Here is a 16,065-nt window from a genome sequence, read left to right as displayed (position 1 = left end):
ACGACCGAAAACCAAAGATTGCGCACCTGCACATATTTGGAGTCACGGTGGATGTGCACATCCCCAGGCAACTGAGGCGAAAAGGAGACAAGGTCTCCAGGAGATTAAGGTTCATGGGGTATGAACCAGGCACAAAAGGCTATAGATTCATTGACAGGGACAACAGGTTCATCGTATCCAGAACAGCGGTGTTCCACGAGAACGCCAACTGGTCTAAGATACACCTCAACGAGACACTCATCAGACAGGAAGACACAAACGAATCAAGGGACAAAAGCAAACCCATCACATTAGAAGCAAATACACAAAATAGACAAAGACCAAGACACCATGAGGTAGCCACCAAGGGGTGGAAGGAAGACCACCCCATCATCAAGGTAGACACGGTCACAGAGAAGGAGGCCAAATACATGCACGACACCGACACAAAACCCATGAGACCTATCAGACCCAACAGAAACAAAATGCCCAAGAGATTTGAAGATTATGTCATGTCCATTCACCCAAATAGAACAACACCCAACTCATACGAAGAAATCATTAGCCTGCCGCAGGTAGAGAGAGATAAGTGGGAGCAAGCTATGGAAAGGGAGATGGCTAGCCTGTGCGAACTGAACGTATACACCCCCTCTAAGGTCCCAGCCGATAAGACACTCATAGGCACGAAGTGGGTTTTCAAAATCAAGGAACTCGAAGACAACAAGGCCCTCTACAAGGCTAGACTCGTAGCTCAGGGGTTCGCCCAAAGGTATCCAGACGACTACACGGATACCTACTCACCACAATTAGGGCGGAAAGTGTCAAAAGCACCCTAGTAGTTGCATCTATCTTAGGCGTAGAAGTCTACCAATTTGACGTTCAAACCGCATACCTCCATGCGAAGTTAGACAAAGAAATATATGTCAGGGCACCCCCAGGGAAAGGCGCGAAAGAGGGAGTCACTTGGCTACTAAACAAAAGTTTGTATGGTTTAAGACAGTCCGAGAAAAGATGGTATGAATGCCTAGCCAAAACACTCAGAGACATGGGTTTTACCGCCACATCAGCAGACCTCTGCCTCTTCGCCAAGAGGGAGGGCACATCGGTTGAATACGCACTCGTTTACGTAGATGACATCCTATACATGGGGCAGCACAAGCAAAATTGCGATAAATTCGCCAGAGAACTGGGGAAACAATTCACACTCAAGACCCTAGGGAAAGTCAATAAGTATCTAGGAGTACAAATCGAGAAAACAGAGAACGGGTTCAAGGTTTCTCAAAAGGAGAAAATATTAGAACTTATACATAGATGCAACATGAGGGACGCTAAGCCATGCGAAACCCCCATGCAAACAGACTTCTTGAAACATATGCACGAAGAGGGGGAGTCATTTAAGGACAACACCTTGTATAGATCTGTCATTGGATCCCTCCTGTATATTGCCAATTGGACAAGGCCCGATATCAGCTTAGCTGTTAATTTATTATCCAGACATGTCAGTGAACCCAAGGTATACCACTGGGAAGGGGTGAAGCGAGTAATCAGGTACCTGAAACATAGCATAGACACGTACCTATGCCTGGAACCATCCAAATCCAAAGAACCGGCGCTGACCTGCTATGCGGACGCTGACTGGGCAGGTGATACCAAGAGCAGGAAAAGCACATCAGGTTACGTGTTCTTCATCAATAACTGCCCGGTACACTGGTATACCGGCAAACAGAACCTGGTTGCCACATCCACGGCAGAAGCAGAGTACATCTGCCTATCAAAGGCAGCTAACAATTTAGTGTGGTTTGATGACCTGCTTTCTGAAATATGGACTGAACCGGCTTACCCTATAACTATCCACGAGGACAATAAAGCAGCCATAGACATCTCCAACGCAGAAGCAGTGGGTCAGAGGTCCAGACATATCGACATCAAGCATAAGCATGTCAGGCAGTTATCAAATGTAGGTTTCATTAGGGCCGTATTTTGTGAAACCTCTGAGCAAGTCGCGGACATTCTAACGAAACCATTACGAAACAAGCAACACACATATCTCACATCAAAACTAGGGGTGACCATGCCGGGTACAGAATCAACCCCGAATGTTAGGCATTTAGAGGGGGATTTGTTACGAGTAAATGCCTCACTGTGTATACACCATTGCATAGACTGACCCACTGACCCCTCCTCCCTCACTTAGCCCTTCCCATAACCCCTCCTTACCTTGACTCCACCTCCTCCATATATAAGGCTGTGCACAGAAGTCCAGGACCAGTTCCAAATGAGTACCTAAAAAGAAAGAAATGGAGTAAATAAATACATTGAACTCAAATCCTATCGTGTCTGTGATTATTGGGCAAGATCCTTGGAAAACTTATGTCTCATCCTGAGATTAGTCAGTGAAAGCAAGAGTTGAATAAAGTAGACGGAGGAAAACATGGGAGGAAAATTCTTCTACCTTCTGGTAGCTTCAACTTTGATAGCCTACTACATCTACAGGCCTTTACCAGAGAATGTGGAAGAACCCTGGAAGCTGATGCTTTTAGATGCTTGCTTTAGAAGCCTAATACATGCGGTAAGTTGAGATATTTATTTCCTGTGCTTAGACCGGAGAATGCTTGAAGGTGAAAGTTGTGCTTTTAGGGAAATAAGATAATGCCGTAGAAAACAACAACCAAGAATGAAGAACATGAAGTATATGTAAAATGACTCGTCATACTGAAAGCAGATATTGAATATTATTGGGACGGGAGGGGAAAGAGATAGAATTTATGTATTTTTTTTACACCTTTTCTGGATATAATTATCTCATATATTAAAAGTATAATAAAAACAAGAGCAACTTCCTCTCTATATTTTAGAAACCTATCCTTTTACAAAACATTTTCTTCCAGAACATAAGACTCTGAGCAGGATGACTTTTTTTTTATATTGGATATAATGTATATTTCAGACACTCAAGAGAGCCAGTTTGGTCTAGTGGTTAAGGCACAAGGCTAGAAACCTGAAGGCTAAATTTTAGACCAACCTTAGGCATGAAAGCCAGCTGTGTGATCAATTCCTGCTGTAACTAAATGGATCAATTCTTGGTTGATCCAGAAAAAAACAGATTCTGCACTTGCAGGAAAATGCTAGAGGAAGGAAGGAAGGAAAGAAGGAAGGAAGGAAGGAAGGAAGAAAGAAAGAAAGAAAGAAAGAAAGAAAGAAAGAAAGAAAGAAAGAAAGAAAGAAAGAAAGAAAGAAAGAAAGAAAGAAAGAAAGAAAGAACTTTCACATCTTATCTTATGTATCTGTTTGCTGAACTGATTAAATTCTTGTATTTTTTTTTTCTCACCGCCTCATTATTTTCAGCTTGCAGTGCTTAATTGGTAATGCATGTAAGGTATTTTGTCTGTTTATTTTATTTTGTGCCTGCATACAGAAAGGGAAACTCATACTTGCATTTCATTACCCTCCACAAGTCATCCCAAATAGGGAAATCTTAAAGTAAACACTCATTGTTTAATAGACTCAGTGCTCATGACCAGCTTTCTGAGTTTCCTTTGAGGTGTGCAAAAATCTTCACTGGGATTGCATGTGTTTGTGGGTGTTTGCAAAGAGAAAGAAAACAAGTACCTTACCCTTTTCAGCGACCGGAGAACCCACTCTCTGATTTGAGCTAAGTTTATTCTAATTGCTTGAAAGAGAATACAAAGTTCTATCTGTTTTGCAAGTGCAATTTATAGAGTAAAGTTTCAAGTGTAGTCAAATAATGATATCCCATAGCAACAATACCCTCCCCTTGGGCCTACCCTCTTTGCCTAATCTAATAGTAGCAGATATAGTATTAGTAATCATTAGTCCTGCAGGGCTTCTTCCATTTTTTTTACAATCTTTCTTGAGATTTCACTTCTGCTTTATTCAACTTGGCTTGGTGGGCATGGCAGGGAAAGGATACTGCAGTCTTTTCCTACATTTTTATTTTTATTTTATTTATTTATTTGTCAGGTACGTATATATAAGAGTAAGCATGAATTGAATACATAAAATAGATACAAATAGAGGAAACATTAGGACTGTCACGGTAGGCACACTTACAGACCTCTTAGGAATGGGGTGAGGTCAACAGTAGACAGTCTAAGGTTAAATTTTTGCGGGTTTTGGAATGACACCACAGAGACAGATAGTGTATTCCAGGCATTGACCACTCTGTTGCTGAAATCATATTTTCTGCAATCGAGTTTGGAGCGGTTCACTTTAAGTTTGTATCTATTGTGTGCTCGTGTATTGTTGTGTTTGAAGCTGAAATAGTCATTGACAGGTAAGACATTGTAGCAGATGATTTTATGAATATTTTTCATAATAATTTTTATTTGTGCTTTTTTCTGACCAGGTCAGTGCTTTTAAAGTACTAACTGAAGCCATTTTACTAGGCCAAACTACTGTACCTCTCAGATGAGCATTTCTCCTTCACCTGAAATGCCTGCCATGTTGCAGGAGATCATGAAAAAAGACATAAAAGGAAGCCAGGACAAAAACTAGAATAGAGTCATTTGGCAGAACAGGGAAGAAAGATACAATGCAAAGTGAGACTAGGTGGGAATAGAGCAGTGGTGGTATTCATTTTTTTTTTTTTTACTACTACTGTAATAATTCTTGGAGGTCCAAATGTTCTATGTCAGCATTGCTAAGTATTCAATCGATTTTTATTATGGTCATAGATGAGCATTAAAAACAACAACAATAATCGTAAAAAAATAAAAATAAAGGCAGACAGAATAATATATTGGATTGGTGCTGGATTAACAGTAGGCAATTTGCCTAATTTTACATACAGCATAGTGGAATTTGGCCACATTCAGAGAAACTACTTCACACTGATCTGATAACAATTGTTGCACTTGAAAAAGATCACTATTTCCCAGATATTTTATTAGGTAAAGACAGTGGTGGGATTCAGCCAGTTCATCCCACCACTGGGTAAAGGGCTATAAATTGAGCCCTTGTAGAAAATGCTGTATAGCAGGACTTGAGCTATGGTATTCAGCCAGCATTCCTAAGTGTGGAAACCTGTCCTAAACCAGGATTAGTAAAACAGGTTTTATTATTATAATAGAAAAGACATACATTTGCAATGAAAATACATTATTAGGAGAGGGAAATGGTAGCACCTAGTTAACAATATCCTATCATGGGAATAGTCAAAAACATTAGCAATTTCTTAGACAAAGAATAGAGAAAGGAATGGCAAATCAGTATACTAGAGTAAATTATTTATATTCTATCTACATCCTACTGCCCTCCCTGTAGTCATTAGACCATGAAGCACTGAACAGTTATATTTTTAATTCCTTCTCTATCTTATTATATTTGTATATAATTACAATTTTTATAGTTAGCTTTTAACTTTTAATTTTTCTCTGTTCTGACAATTGTGGTCTTCATTTCATATTTCATATTCTCTATTATTATTTATGTCTTTTAATACTTCCTTTTCTCTCTTATGGCTTTATTACTTTATTACCGCCCTGTTTTCTCTTCCTTTACAAAGTGTCTTGCTTGCTGTGTTTCTAGTATCTGCAGGTACCTGAAATGATGGACTTTGTAACCATGAATTCCTTTCAGAATGTCCTTGGAGTATCTCATGGCGTATTTCCAAGGCAACAGATGCTGGTCTTTCTCTGAAGCAAAAAAAAAAAAAAAAGGATGTTAACATTTCTTTTGTTTTTCAGGCCACGATTGTAGAGAAGTTGGGTCTTGGACACTATATGGATGTTATGAACCTGTACACAATTGCTACATATACACCACCTACATCTGATGAAAAAGTTATTGTAACAGACACAAAATTTGGCCATGTTCCAGTACGTCTTTACATTCCTACAAAGCAGTCAGATGTCTTGAAAAGAGCAATGATTTTCATTCATGGAGGTGGATGGTGTGTAGGATCAGCAAGTAAGCACAAGTATTTTATTCTACTAATGTGGGTCTCAAATAAAAACTGTATCTATTTATTCTGATGTCCCAGGGCTTTCATTGAGGTATAACTAGCGGTGATAAAAACTACCAGTTCAGGCGAACTGGTATTTCCAATGATCATCTGTGCCTCTCGATTTAAAATCGCTAGAATTGCAAGATTCACAATTGTCAAAAGGTAAATTGATGAGGTTGCTCCTCCCAACCTCTCTAGCTCTCGCCAGTTTATCTGCTTGCCAATTTTAATTTACAATGTAATCTGAGCGGTAGGGGAAAACAAAGTACTAAGTTGCTGCCATCCCATTATTTTTATTTTCTAAAGATATTTATGGGATGTAGGACCAAGAAGGGTTCTCAAACATAAAGGAGGCTGTTACCATATGGCCGTGATGGTGAACCTATGTCACGTGTGCCACCGGTGGCCCACGTACCCATATCAGTGGGCATGCCAGCTCAGCTCTGGTGCACATGTGCGCACCGGCCACCAGATTTTCAGGCCTTTTGGGCCCACCAGAAGTAGGAAAACAGGCTGTTTCCTGCCTCTGGAGGGCCTGGGGGGTGGTGAGAAAGGTTGTTTTCGCCCTCCCCAGATGCATAGAGAGGACCTGGAGCCAGGTGACAAAGAAAAATGGGCCTATCGGGCCATTGGGGGGAGTGGGGTTGGGCACGCATGCGCAGGGTGGAGCGCATAGAATTATGGGTGTGGGCACATGTACAAACCTCCCCCCCCTTCCTGGCACATGATGGCAAAAAGGTTAGCCATCACTGCCATATGGTAACATGTTAGTTTCCCATTAGAAACAGCAACAAAAAATCCCACTTCTTTCAAATCGGATAGAGCATTGAGCTTCACAAAGATGAAGGAAGACATACCCAGGCACACCAAAACTGTGCTTAATCAGTGAAAATGTATTCCTACTCCAATTTAAAGATGGGAATGTTCAAAACCCATTTAAAAAGATCTTCACATCCTGTTGACTACTTGCTTCTCTACTTTGGTAGTCTTTTTTGACAGCCTCAGCAGGAGCAGTATCATTCCAATCACTGAATCACTGAACAGTAAAGATTAGAGCCATTTATCTCTGACTCACTAATTTTATAATGCTCCCAAAATTAATTTCCACTCCCAGAATTCTTCAGCCAGTAGCCAATTTTGGGAACTGGCATCCACAAATCTTGAAGTTGCCAAGATTGGAAAACATTGGATTAGAGATTCATGGAACGTTCCCAGAAAGTCCTTCCCAAAAGAAACAGAAAGCAGTTTGTTAGAATTGTGTAGGTTTAGGACTTCAGACCTCACATGAACATGAGGCAGGAATATTTCTGCTATTCATAAAAGGAGCTTGATGTTTCTTAGGTTTCTATGGTGATGTGCTAGGCTCACTCTTCTGGTAATCTAAAGCCCTTGTTTCATATTGTTTTTGAAGCATGTACTGTGTATTGGTATTGCAAGAGTAATAAAACATGCTTTGCCACTTATTTTTCACAGCCATGAAATCCTATGACCTCTTATCAAGATGGACATCAGAAAGACTAAATGCTGTTGTGGTGTCAGTCGAGTAAGAATGGTGTTTGAAGTAGACATTTTTGTTCATTAATCTTTTCCTAATCTTTTTCTAGAAACAAAATATTAATTAGTGATTAGTATTAGCAATGGCACATTGAAGCCCCATATACTGTATATTGTTATTGGTTGCTCAATTATACTTCCTTGCATATGCTGTGCTATAAGTATTATTTCATATTTATAATGGATAACTAATGTAGTTTTACATTTGCTGTCTTTTACACTTTTTGCAAAGTGTAAACAAACAGAATATGATTGGAAGATGGTATAATAATATTTAAATACATAAACTGAAATGCACAGATCATTTCAACTGACTAAAATCTGCATTTCACAATATAAAAATATAACGATCCCAATTGTCAGCCTTTTGTGGTAATCCAGACAAGAACCAACACTATGAGTAGTAATACTACCTTTATTGCAAGGTTATAGTAACAGAATTTCACATTTTTTTCCTGTTGCCTTTACTTTCAAAGGAACCAGCATGGTCCTTCTGAGATACTTTCCACATCCCATTCCTTTTGTGAGCTGAGATGTCTCTTATCTGTGGGCTGTGGTTCTTCCTTCTCTTTCTTAAGGGTATTTCCACAGATTATTACATCAGCCTTGCTTAGCAGCTGCTTTAAAAAAAAAAAGCTAATGGTATTTTTCAAAGTTAAAGATTATTCTGCCTCAAATTATTCCATATAACTGGGGTGGAATCCAGCAGGTTCTGACAGGTTCTAGAGAACCGATAGCAGAAATTTTGAGTAGTTCAAAGAACCGGCAAACAGGGAATGGAGACTTTGCAGTATCTTTCCCCTGCCACAGTCACCAAGCCATGCCTACCAGGCCATACCATGCCCACCAAGCCACCATGCCCACCAAGCCATGCCCACAGAACCGGTAGTAAAAAAATTGGATTTCACCACTGCATATAACTTAATGAAGTGTAATTATTCTATTGACAAAATAGACAAGATTACAATTAGTCGGTAAAAGGGAAAGAAATTTTATTGATCATTCAGCACACAAATAAGTCAGGAATTCAAAAAAATTAAGCAAATTCTATATCGAAGAAAATCACCTTTTTAAATCTAGTATCAATAGTGTAAATGTAGTGATAAATTAATTTTGCTTTACAAAGACAAGGAATTTATATATTTCTGTTATTGTCTTTTTTAATCAATTCCAAAAAGTTATAGACTAGCTCCAAAATATCGGTTCCCAGTTGCATTTGAAGATGTGTACTCAGTAGCAAAATACTTTCTACAAAGCAGCATCCTGGAGAAATACAATGTAGACGCAAGCCGAATTGGCATTGCAGGAGACAGCGCAGGAGGTAATTTAGCTGCAGCTGTAACCCAGCAGGTAAGAATTACCCATTTGAAAGTAATAAATCTAAAATGGAATTATGCATGTCATTATCCTCTGTTATCCTGATACTAGTTACCTTGGGGCTTTTCACACTGGATACCTAAGAGTAGGAAATCATAATTTTTAATTACCCTGAAAGATTCAGCATCTTCTAAGGAGTCCAAAATGGAGGGCCATATTCTAGCATGTTTTGTTTTTGTTTGTTTTTATTAAATTTATATACGTTAATTGAATCCCAGCTATCTGAAATCATCCTTCAACCTAATATCTTGGGGCAGGGGTGGGTTCCACTTACTTTTACTACTGCTTCACAACGGGAACGTGCATGCACATAAGCTTCTGCCCATGTGCAGATTGTCAGTGTGATGTCAGGGCAGGTGGGCAGAGCCTCCCACCACCATTACTACCGGTTCGCAAGAACCGGACTGAACTGGGAGCAACCCACCACTGCCTTGAGGTATAAATAAGAACTAGCTGCAGCAATTAACAATCATGGCAACTGCTGGGACTTTTCACATTACATGGGTAAAACTGGGTATCTACCATTTTAAAAGAAAGTCCTAGATTTTTAGTTTGTTGATTGCCTCAGAGCGAGAAGTAGCATGCAGGCCATCTACCATGGTTGCAACGAAACCCAAGAAGACAACTGATTCAGGAGGAAATCCATTAGATAGCACCTTGTCAATGGTTATTTCATTGTGAAAAATGTAACTTCAGCCCAATTTCAAGAATAAAGCACGCTCAACAATACCATCAAAGAGACAAATTCATGTCTCTTTGAGACATGAAGAATAGTTAAATTATAGTCATTGATGAATAAGGTTGGAACATACTGAAGTTCTCAATATATCTTTGGATAGCAAGTGTAATAAGATATCTTCCAGTATTTTATTTGCAATTTTCCTCAAAAGTCATTACGATAGAAAATTGGCAGATTACAAATACTGTAAAAAACATATCAGTTAGGGTTTTCCCCCCTTCAATTTTGAATAAAAGAGATAGAAAATGTATAAGCTTTGAAATTTTAATGGATGTTTTGCTTACATTACAAAATACGAAACATATTAAATAGTCCATTTTTCATAGGAACAATATTTCTAATAAATATTTTTTTTCCCTAGCTTCTAGATGACCCTGAGGTCAAAGCTAAATTCAAGATTCAAGCTTTATTTTACCCTGGTCTTCAGACTATTGATCTGGAATTGCCATCCTATCAGGATAATAAAAACATGCCAATTCTGCCTAAAACATTATTAATCAGATTCTTAAGTGAATATATTACATCAGATGAGTCTTTTTTCAACGCTTTGGAGACCAATCAACATGTTCATGCAGAGTTCAACCATTTGTTTAAATTTGTAAACTGGAGTAACTGGCTACCTGAAAGATTTAAAAAAGGCCATGTTTATACTGACCCATCACATAGAAATTTCAAAATTGGACACAAATATCCAGATTTACTGGATCCAAGGATGACACCACTTTTAATTGAGGACATCAAGCTTCGGGGCTTACCACTTACATATGTCATCACTTGTCAATATGATGTCTTGAGGGATGATGGAATCATTTATGTTTCCCGTCTTAGGAAAGCAGGAGTTCAAGTAACACATGAACATGTTGACAATGCTGTTCATGGTGTTATAACATTTCTTACAGGCCCTTTTGCCCCAAATATAGGACAGAGAATGGCTAACAACTACATTGAATGGCTAAATAAGAACCTGTGAAAACACATATATACCACCTGAAGATGGTTGCCATGGATTCATTCGGTTTCATTCGATTTATATTATTTTTTTCAGGGACATTATCTTTTTGGTCAATAAATTTGACACTGTAATTCTGAAGTTAATATATTTAATATAGAATCTCTTGTTTCCTGCTGTTTGAATAAGTATGAGAAGCTTGGTAGAATATGTGGGGGACTTGTATAACTATTAAATGATTAATAATTTAAAATGAAAAATAAAGCTTTTGACCATTTCATGTGTGAAATTATAGGCTTGTGTCTTGATGTTATTTAGTATTGCTTTAAAAGTCATGATTTATTTCTATACTCTTTTGCCATCAGCAAAATGTGTTCCAGTGAGCTTTTTCAGATAACTTGTTCCTTTTTGGGAAGTGACCAGCGTGAATATCTGGCTGTAGACCATTGTAAGTTCTTGAGTAGCATTTCATGAATAAAACCTCTTGTTTTTTTCTTGATTGGATTTTGCATAGACGGTGTCATAGGAAATAGGTGTGATAGTGCCTATAAATATCTGGGATTCAAGTTGGCTTGTTGATTGTGAAAAAATGTTCTATGAGATATATTATGCCACAAATGTACATATCCTATACTACCTCCCATGGTGAGCTGTTGGAACAGTTAGGTAGATATGTTCCTAAGGAGGCTTCCTTAGATCCAGTTTATTTAACCAGTCTCCAATTTTCTCTTTTTAGGGGAGACAATCCAAAAATGGTGGGACTGCAACTAGAGCACTGTAGAGAAACTAGATTATCTAGATCCATTTCGGTCAGGTTTTTGACTTGGGTATGTGTTACAGATTCTTTTTTAAACCATATTCAATTAGATTGACCCAGACTCAAGAGAGATAAAAAAAAGTGCTGGACTTTGGATGTCTTACAAATATACGTGTCCTTCCTATTACCTCTATTCCATATTCTTATCTATTGCTATTTTTTCTATATTATTATCATATATTATTCTATATTATTACAATTATATCTATACAGCATTCTACTTCTATTATATACTATTACAAAAGGAACACGGTGGCTCAGTGGCTAAGACGCTGTCGATTGAAAGGTTGGCAGTTCAGTGGTTCGAATCCCTAGTGCTGCTTAATGGGGTGAGCTCCCATTACTTGTCCCAGCTTCTGCCAACCTAGCAGTTCAAAAGCACGTAAACAATGCAACTAGAAAAATAGGGACCAACTTTGGTGGGAAGGTAACAGTGTTCCGTGCGCCTTTGGCATTTAGTCATGCCGGCCACATGACCACGGAGACGTCTTCGGACAGCGCTGGCTCTTCAGCTTTGAAATGGTGATGAGCACCTCCCTCTACAGTTGGGAACGATTAGCACATATGTGCGAGGTGAACCTTTACCTTATTACTATTACAATTGTCTCTACACTTTTATTATTATACTGCTATACTATTCACTGTTACTAATGCATAGCAATGTTTTTCTCTTACAGAACTTGTTCTGTCTTAATTTCTCTGTGATTTTTTTCTTCTGTGTTGTTACTGCTAACACGCAGAACCCGTTCACCTTTCCAAGTTGTGCTTTTTCTTGCTGTGTCTCTACACTTTTGTTTCTTTGCACTTTCCACTCCCTCTGAAGGAAAAACACCTCATGTCTTTTTGCTGCTGCACTTCTCTGTTCAATTTGTATAGCATCTCATCTCTTCTCCTCCCACACCTTTTAAGGTTGTTGTTTAATCAGCAACTCTCTTGTGCTGACACTTTTTCCTCTTTTTACACATATATTTTACTGCCTCTTTTTAAATTAATAATAGGAAAACAATTACATGAGAAAGAAAAGGAGAACAGGTTGAGAAAAGATGTTTAGCAATTTGCAAGCAGAGATGCTTTCTCCCTTGAACTAACTTCACTGCAAATAACTCGTAATCAGACATGACAGGAAAGTGCCACAACAAGAGGAAACGGAGTGATGTATTCACAGCCAAATACACTGACCCAACTCTGAACAAGTAACTTGTGAGAAAAGGAATGCTTTTTCTCTTCCGCTTCAGGGAATGATGAGTTTCAGCATTAGTTCTATTCCATATCCATTAAAGATGCTGCAGTATCAGGTGTCATAGCGAAGTAGGCGATATCACTGAATTACATGGCTTATCATATCTGACTATTATTTGACACTACTGACAGAAATCAAGATAGTGGGGCAAGCACATAATCCATCAATTTGGAAAAGAAGAAGAACAAGGCAAATAAATAAACAACTGCAATAAATTTAAATAAATAAATAAATAAAATTTTAAAAATAAAAAAATAAATTTAATATTTTTATTTAAAAAATAAATAAACTGCAATAATACACAAGCACACAATAGATACAAACTTAAGGTAAATTGCTCCAAACTCGATTGCAGAAAACACGACTTCAGCAACAGAGTGGACTCTGTTGTTACATCCTCAAACCCCCATAACTTTAATCTTAAACTGTCCACTGTTGACCTCACCCCATTCCTAAGACGTCTGTAAGGGGCATGGATAAGCGCACCAATGTGCCTACCGTCCCTGTCCTACTGTCCCCATTTATTCGTACCCATTTCCTGTGTTCATATTCATGTTTATACTTATATCTGTTATCTCGTACATGTTTGACAAGCTAAATAAATAAATAAAAGCCTATTTTCATACTATTGCTCCCATATGGCAAAAACCCAGGAAAATGTTTTAACATTAAAAAAATGTTCTCCTACTTAGTTAAGCAATACTTTTTGCAAGAAATAATTCAGCATGATGGCATTTGAAAGATTTCTTTAGGATAATATTTCTGCAGAGGAAAATTCTTGTGTAATTCCTTTTGAGAAAAGGAGATTATAATATGCAACTGGGAGAGGGATTTTTTTTTAAAAAAAAGGTGTACCTATAGGGATTATTTGTGCATTTTGCAATATGATTATAATTACAGGCATATAGTGCAGTTTCAAAATAGCTTGTTCTGCTTGTTTGTTAGGGATTAGTTAGTAAAATTTATAAAATTATTAACTTTGATAATAATTCATAAAGGGTAATGAAAGAGAATTGGGTAAAAGAACTGGGTATTGAAATTTCTGATCAAAATTGGAATATGAACTGGGTTAGTAGAATAATGAGGACATTATCAATAAGGATTAAAGAACATAACTATAAAGTTATTTGGAAGTGGTATTTGACCCCAATAAGACTTTTTCAAATGGATAATAAAGTGGATAAAATGTGTTGGAGATGTAAAGTGGAACTCGGGACATATGCTCATATGTGGTGTAAATGTAATGGGGTTGAATTTTTTTGGTCTAGGATAGAAAATGAAATATTTGAAATGATTAAGAAGAGGGTCAAATTGAAATTGGAAACCATATTATTATTAATATTGAATGAAACAACATTAACAACTGGAGAAAGAGAATTGGTGAGGATTTTGGTTATAATGGGGAGAATTATAATTGCTAGATATTGGAAATTAAATGTTGACTTAAAATTAGAAGAATGGTACAATGAAACATGGAAATTTGCATTAAATGATAAATTGACTTGTGATATTAAAATTAGAAGTGGTATATATAAAGAAAATGTTTTTTGGAACACTTGGCAACCATTTGTGGACTTTGCACTTGGGAGATTGGATGAATCGGCACCAGTACCTTATCAAAGAGATTTCTGGAAGAATTGAAGACTTCAATTTCTTAAAACTTCCTTTCCGTTTGTATAGCACGTTGGGGGAAAAAATTTTTTTTCTTTTCTTACTATTGATTTTTGTATTGATTTTTTTTCCTTTTTGTTATTTTTTAACAATAAAAATATAATAAAAAATTTAAAAAAAAAGAAATAATTCAGCATGATGGCATTTGAAAGATTTCTTTAGGATAATATTTCTGTAGAGGAAAATTCTTGTGTAATTCCTTTTGAGAAAAGGAGATTATAATATGCAACTGGGAGAGGGATTTTTTTTTAAAAAAATGGTGTACCTATAGGGATTATTTGTGCATTTTGCAATATGATTATAATTACAGGCATATAGTGCAGTTTCAAAATAGCTTGTTCTGCTTGTTTGTATTCCCTAACCCTAATGTTTATATTCCCTGAGATCAAATATATTGTGTAACATCTGTCTAATTAAGTCAGGATACCATTGCAACAATACACCCAGTAAACACTGATCCATAGAGAATAACGGCAAGGTTTATTAGGAATACTGGAGGAGTATGGTATTATCATGTAAAGAATAAAAATAAAAGTAAATATTGACAATGAAGTTAAACATGCCTTCAAATAAATCTCAGCTCGTGTTAGTAATATTCATGCAGTTTGTCTGAGAGCATGACAGAAGTACTTTCTCATTGCTTTTTCTGAGAGTTTTCAATTTCCCAGCATAGACAAGAGCAGTTTCCCTAGCCAAGTATTAACCAGAATTGTTTTACAAACTGGACAGAAATCTTGAAACTTGCCTATTAGAGAGAGACAGACATGAAGAATCATCAGAGCCTAATAGAACAGAGTAAGGTCCCTCCCAACTCTGTTACTGTTACTTTGAGAGGGAGTCTTTATAGCAATCAGAGGACACGATCTTTGAACAATGGTTAATTCTGATGGAGTTCTCAGCCTTGTGATTATTTTCAGTTAATCAAATATAATTGTATAAATCCTGCCGTTTAGTAGATTGCTGAGGTGCAGAATTGTGTCTTGTATTTCTGTCAGCTAGTGGACAGTGTAAACAGCAGAACATTGCTCTGAATGATCTGTTGTCCCATTTTAGTAATGTCTGCAGCGAAGAGTTGAAGGAAGGGGGTGCCAAGTATGCCACTTTGGATCCCTATAAATCCAGTGCCATAAATCATTTTTATGAAGCTAGCAAGGCAGGCTGCATTAGAAATGCTACTGAAAATGGAACTGTCAAAAGAGGAAGGTGATTGTACATCATATGCTGCCTCCTGAGAATGTTCAGTGTAGAGATAACTCTCATAATGAATCAAATACTCATCCATGCCCCTCCTGTGTATTCTACCTTTCTTTCCTTTTATCTTTTTCAGTGTGACTGTCCTTCAATATTTCAACTGTACGATTATATATCTTCTTCTTCTTTTCTAAATACTAAATATATTCAATTCTTCATATTTTCATCACAAAAGGAATGTGCACCAAGTAAATATAATTTTTCTATTTTACCCTATCCTTTACATTACATTTAGAAATATGATCTATCTACTCTACAAGAGAGACATTCTACAATTGTTAAAAACTAAGGCATCCATCAAAATTATTTTGGAGCAGGTAGTTTGACTTTTCAGACTCAGCTCCCACAATCAGGTCTTAGTTCCACTAATTATTTTTAATGCAATTATTCTTGATAAACAAAACAGTCTGGAAAATGGATATTGCAATAGCTGGAGACAGCAGAATAAAAGAGAAAGAACTGGAGAAAATTGCAAAATGCAAAAATCTGAAAATACAAGAAGAACAATTGTAAGGAAAAGAAA

The 16,065-nt window shown here is 37.2% G+C and overlaps 1 protein-coding gene across 1 annotated transcript; it reads left to right on the top strand.

The window, feature by feature from the left end:
- The first annotated feature begins 2,377 nt into the window (after positions 1 to 2,377).
- AADAC (arylacetamide deacetylase) lies at positions 2,378 to 10,696 on the top strand. Its single transcript, XM_070945714.1, has 5 exons — positions 2,378 to 2,548; positions 5,685 to 5,907; positions 7,418 to 7,487; positions 8,677 to 8,848; positions 9,976 to 10,696. Exons 1-5 carry the CDS (start codon positions 2,411 to 2,413, stop codon positions 10,582 to 10,584), a joined length of 1,212 nt encoding a protein of 403 aa, XP_070801815.1. The 5' UTR covers positions 2,378 to 2,410; the 3' UTR covers positions 10,585 to 10,696.
- Positions 10,697 to 16,065: the final 5,369 nt, after the last annotated feature.

The sequence above is a fragment of the Pituophis catenifer genome, unplaced genomic scaffold, assembly GCF_029215685.1.
Source record: "Pituophis catenifer annectens isolate HBS135680 unplaced genomic scaffold, rPitCat1.0.hap2 SCAF_6, whole genome shotgun sequence".
NCBI lineage: Eukaryota > Metazoa > Chordata > Lepidosauria > Squamata > Colubridae > Pituophis > Pituophis catenifer.
Note: the sequence above shows the minus strand (reverse complement) of the source record. Positions and strands in the feature narration are given on the sequence as shown.

Bases quoted from the DNA above. Each gene is read 5' to 3' on its own strand.
- AADAC (XM_070945714.1), top strand. From the start codon at position 2,411: ATGGGAGGAAAATTCTTCTACCTTCTGGTAGCTTCAACTTTGATAGCC. The intron at 2,549-5,684 runs GTAAGTTGAGAT...TTTGTTTTTCAG, and splicing joins TTAGAAGCCTAATACATGCG to GCCACGATTGTAGAGAAGTT. The intron at 7,488-8,676 runs GTAAGAATGGTG...AATTCCAAAAAG, and splicing joins GCTGTTGTGGTGTCAGTCGA to TTATAGACTAGCTCCAAAAT.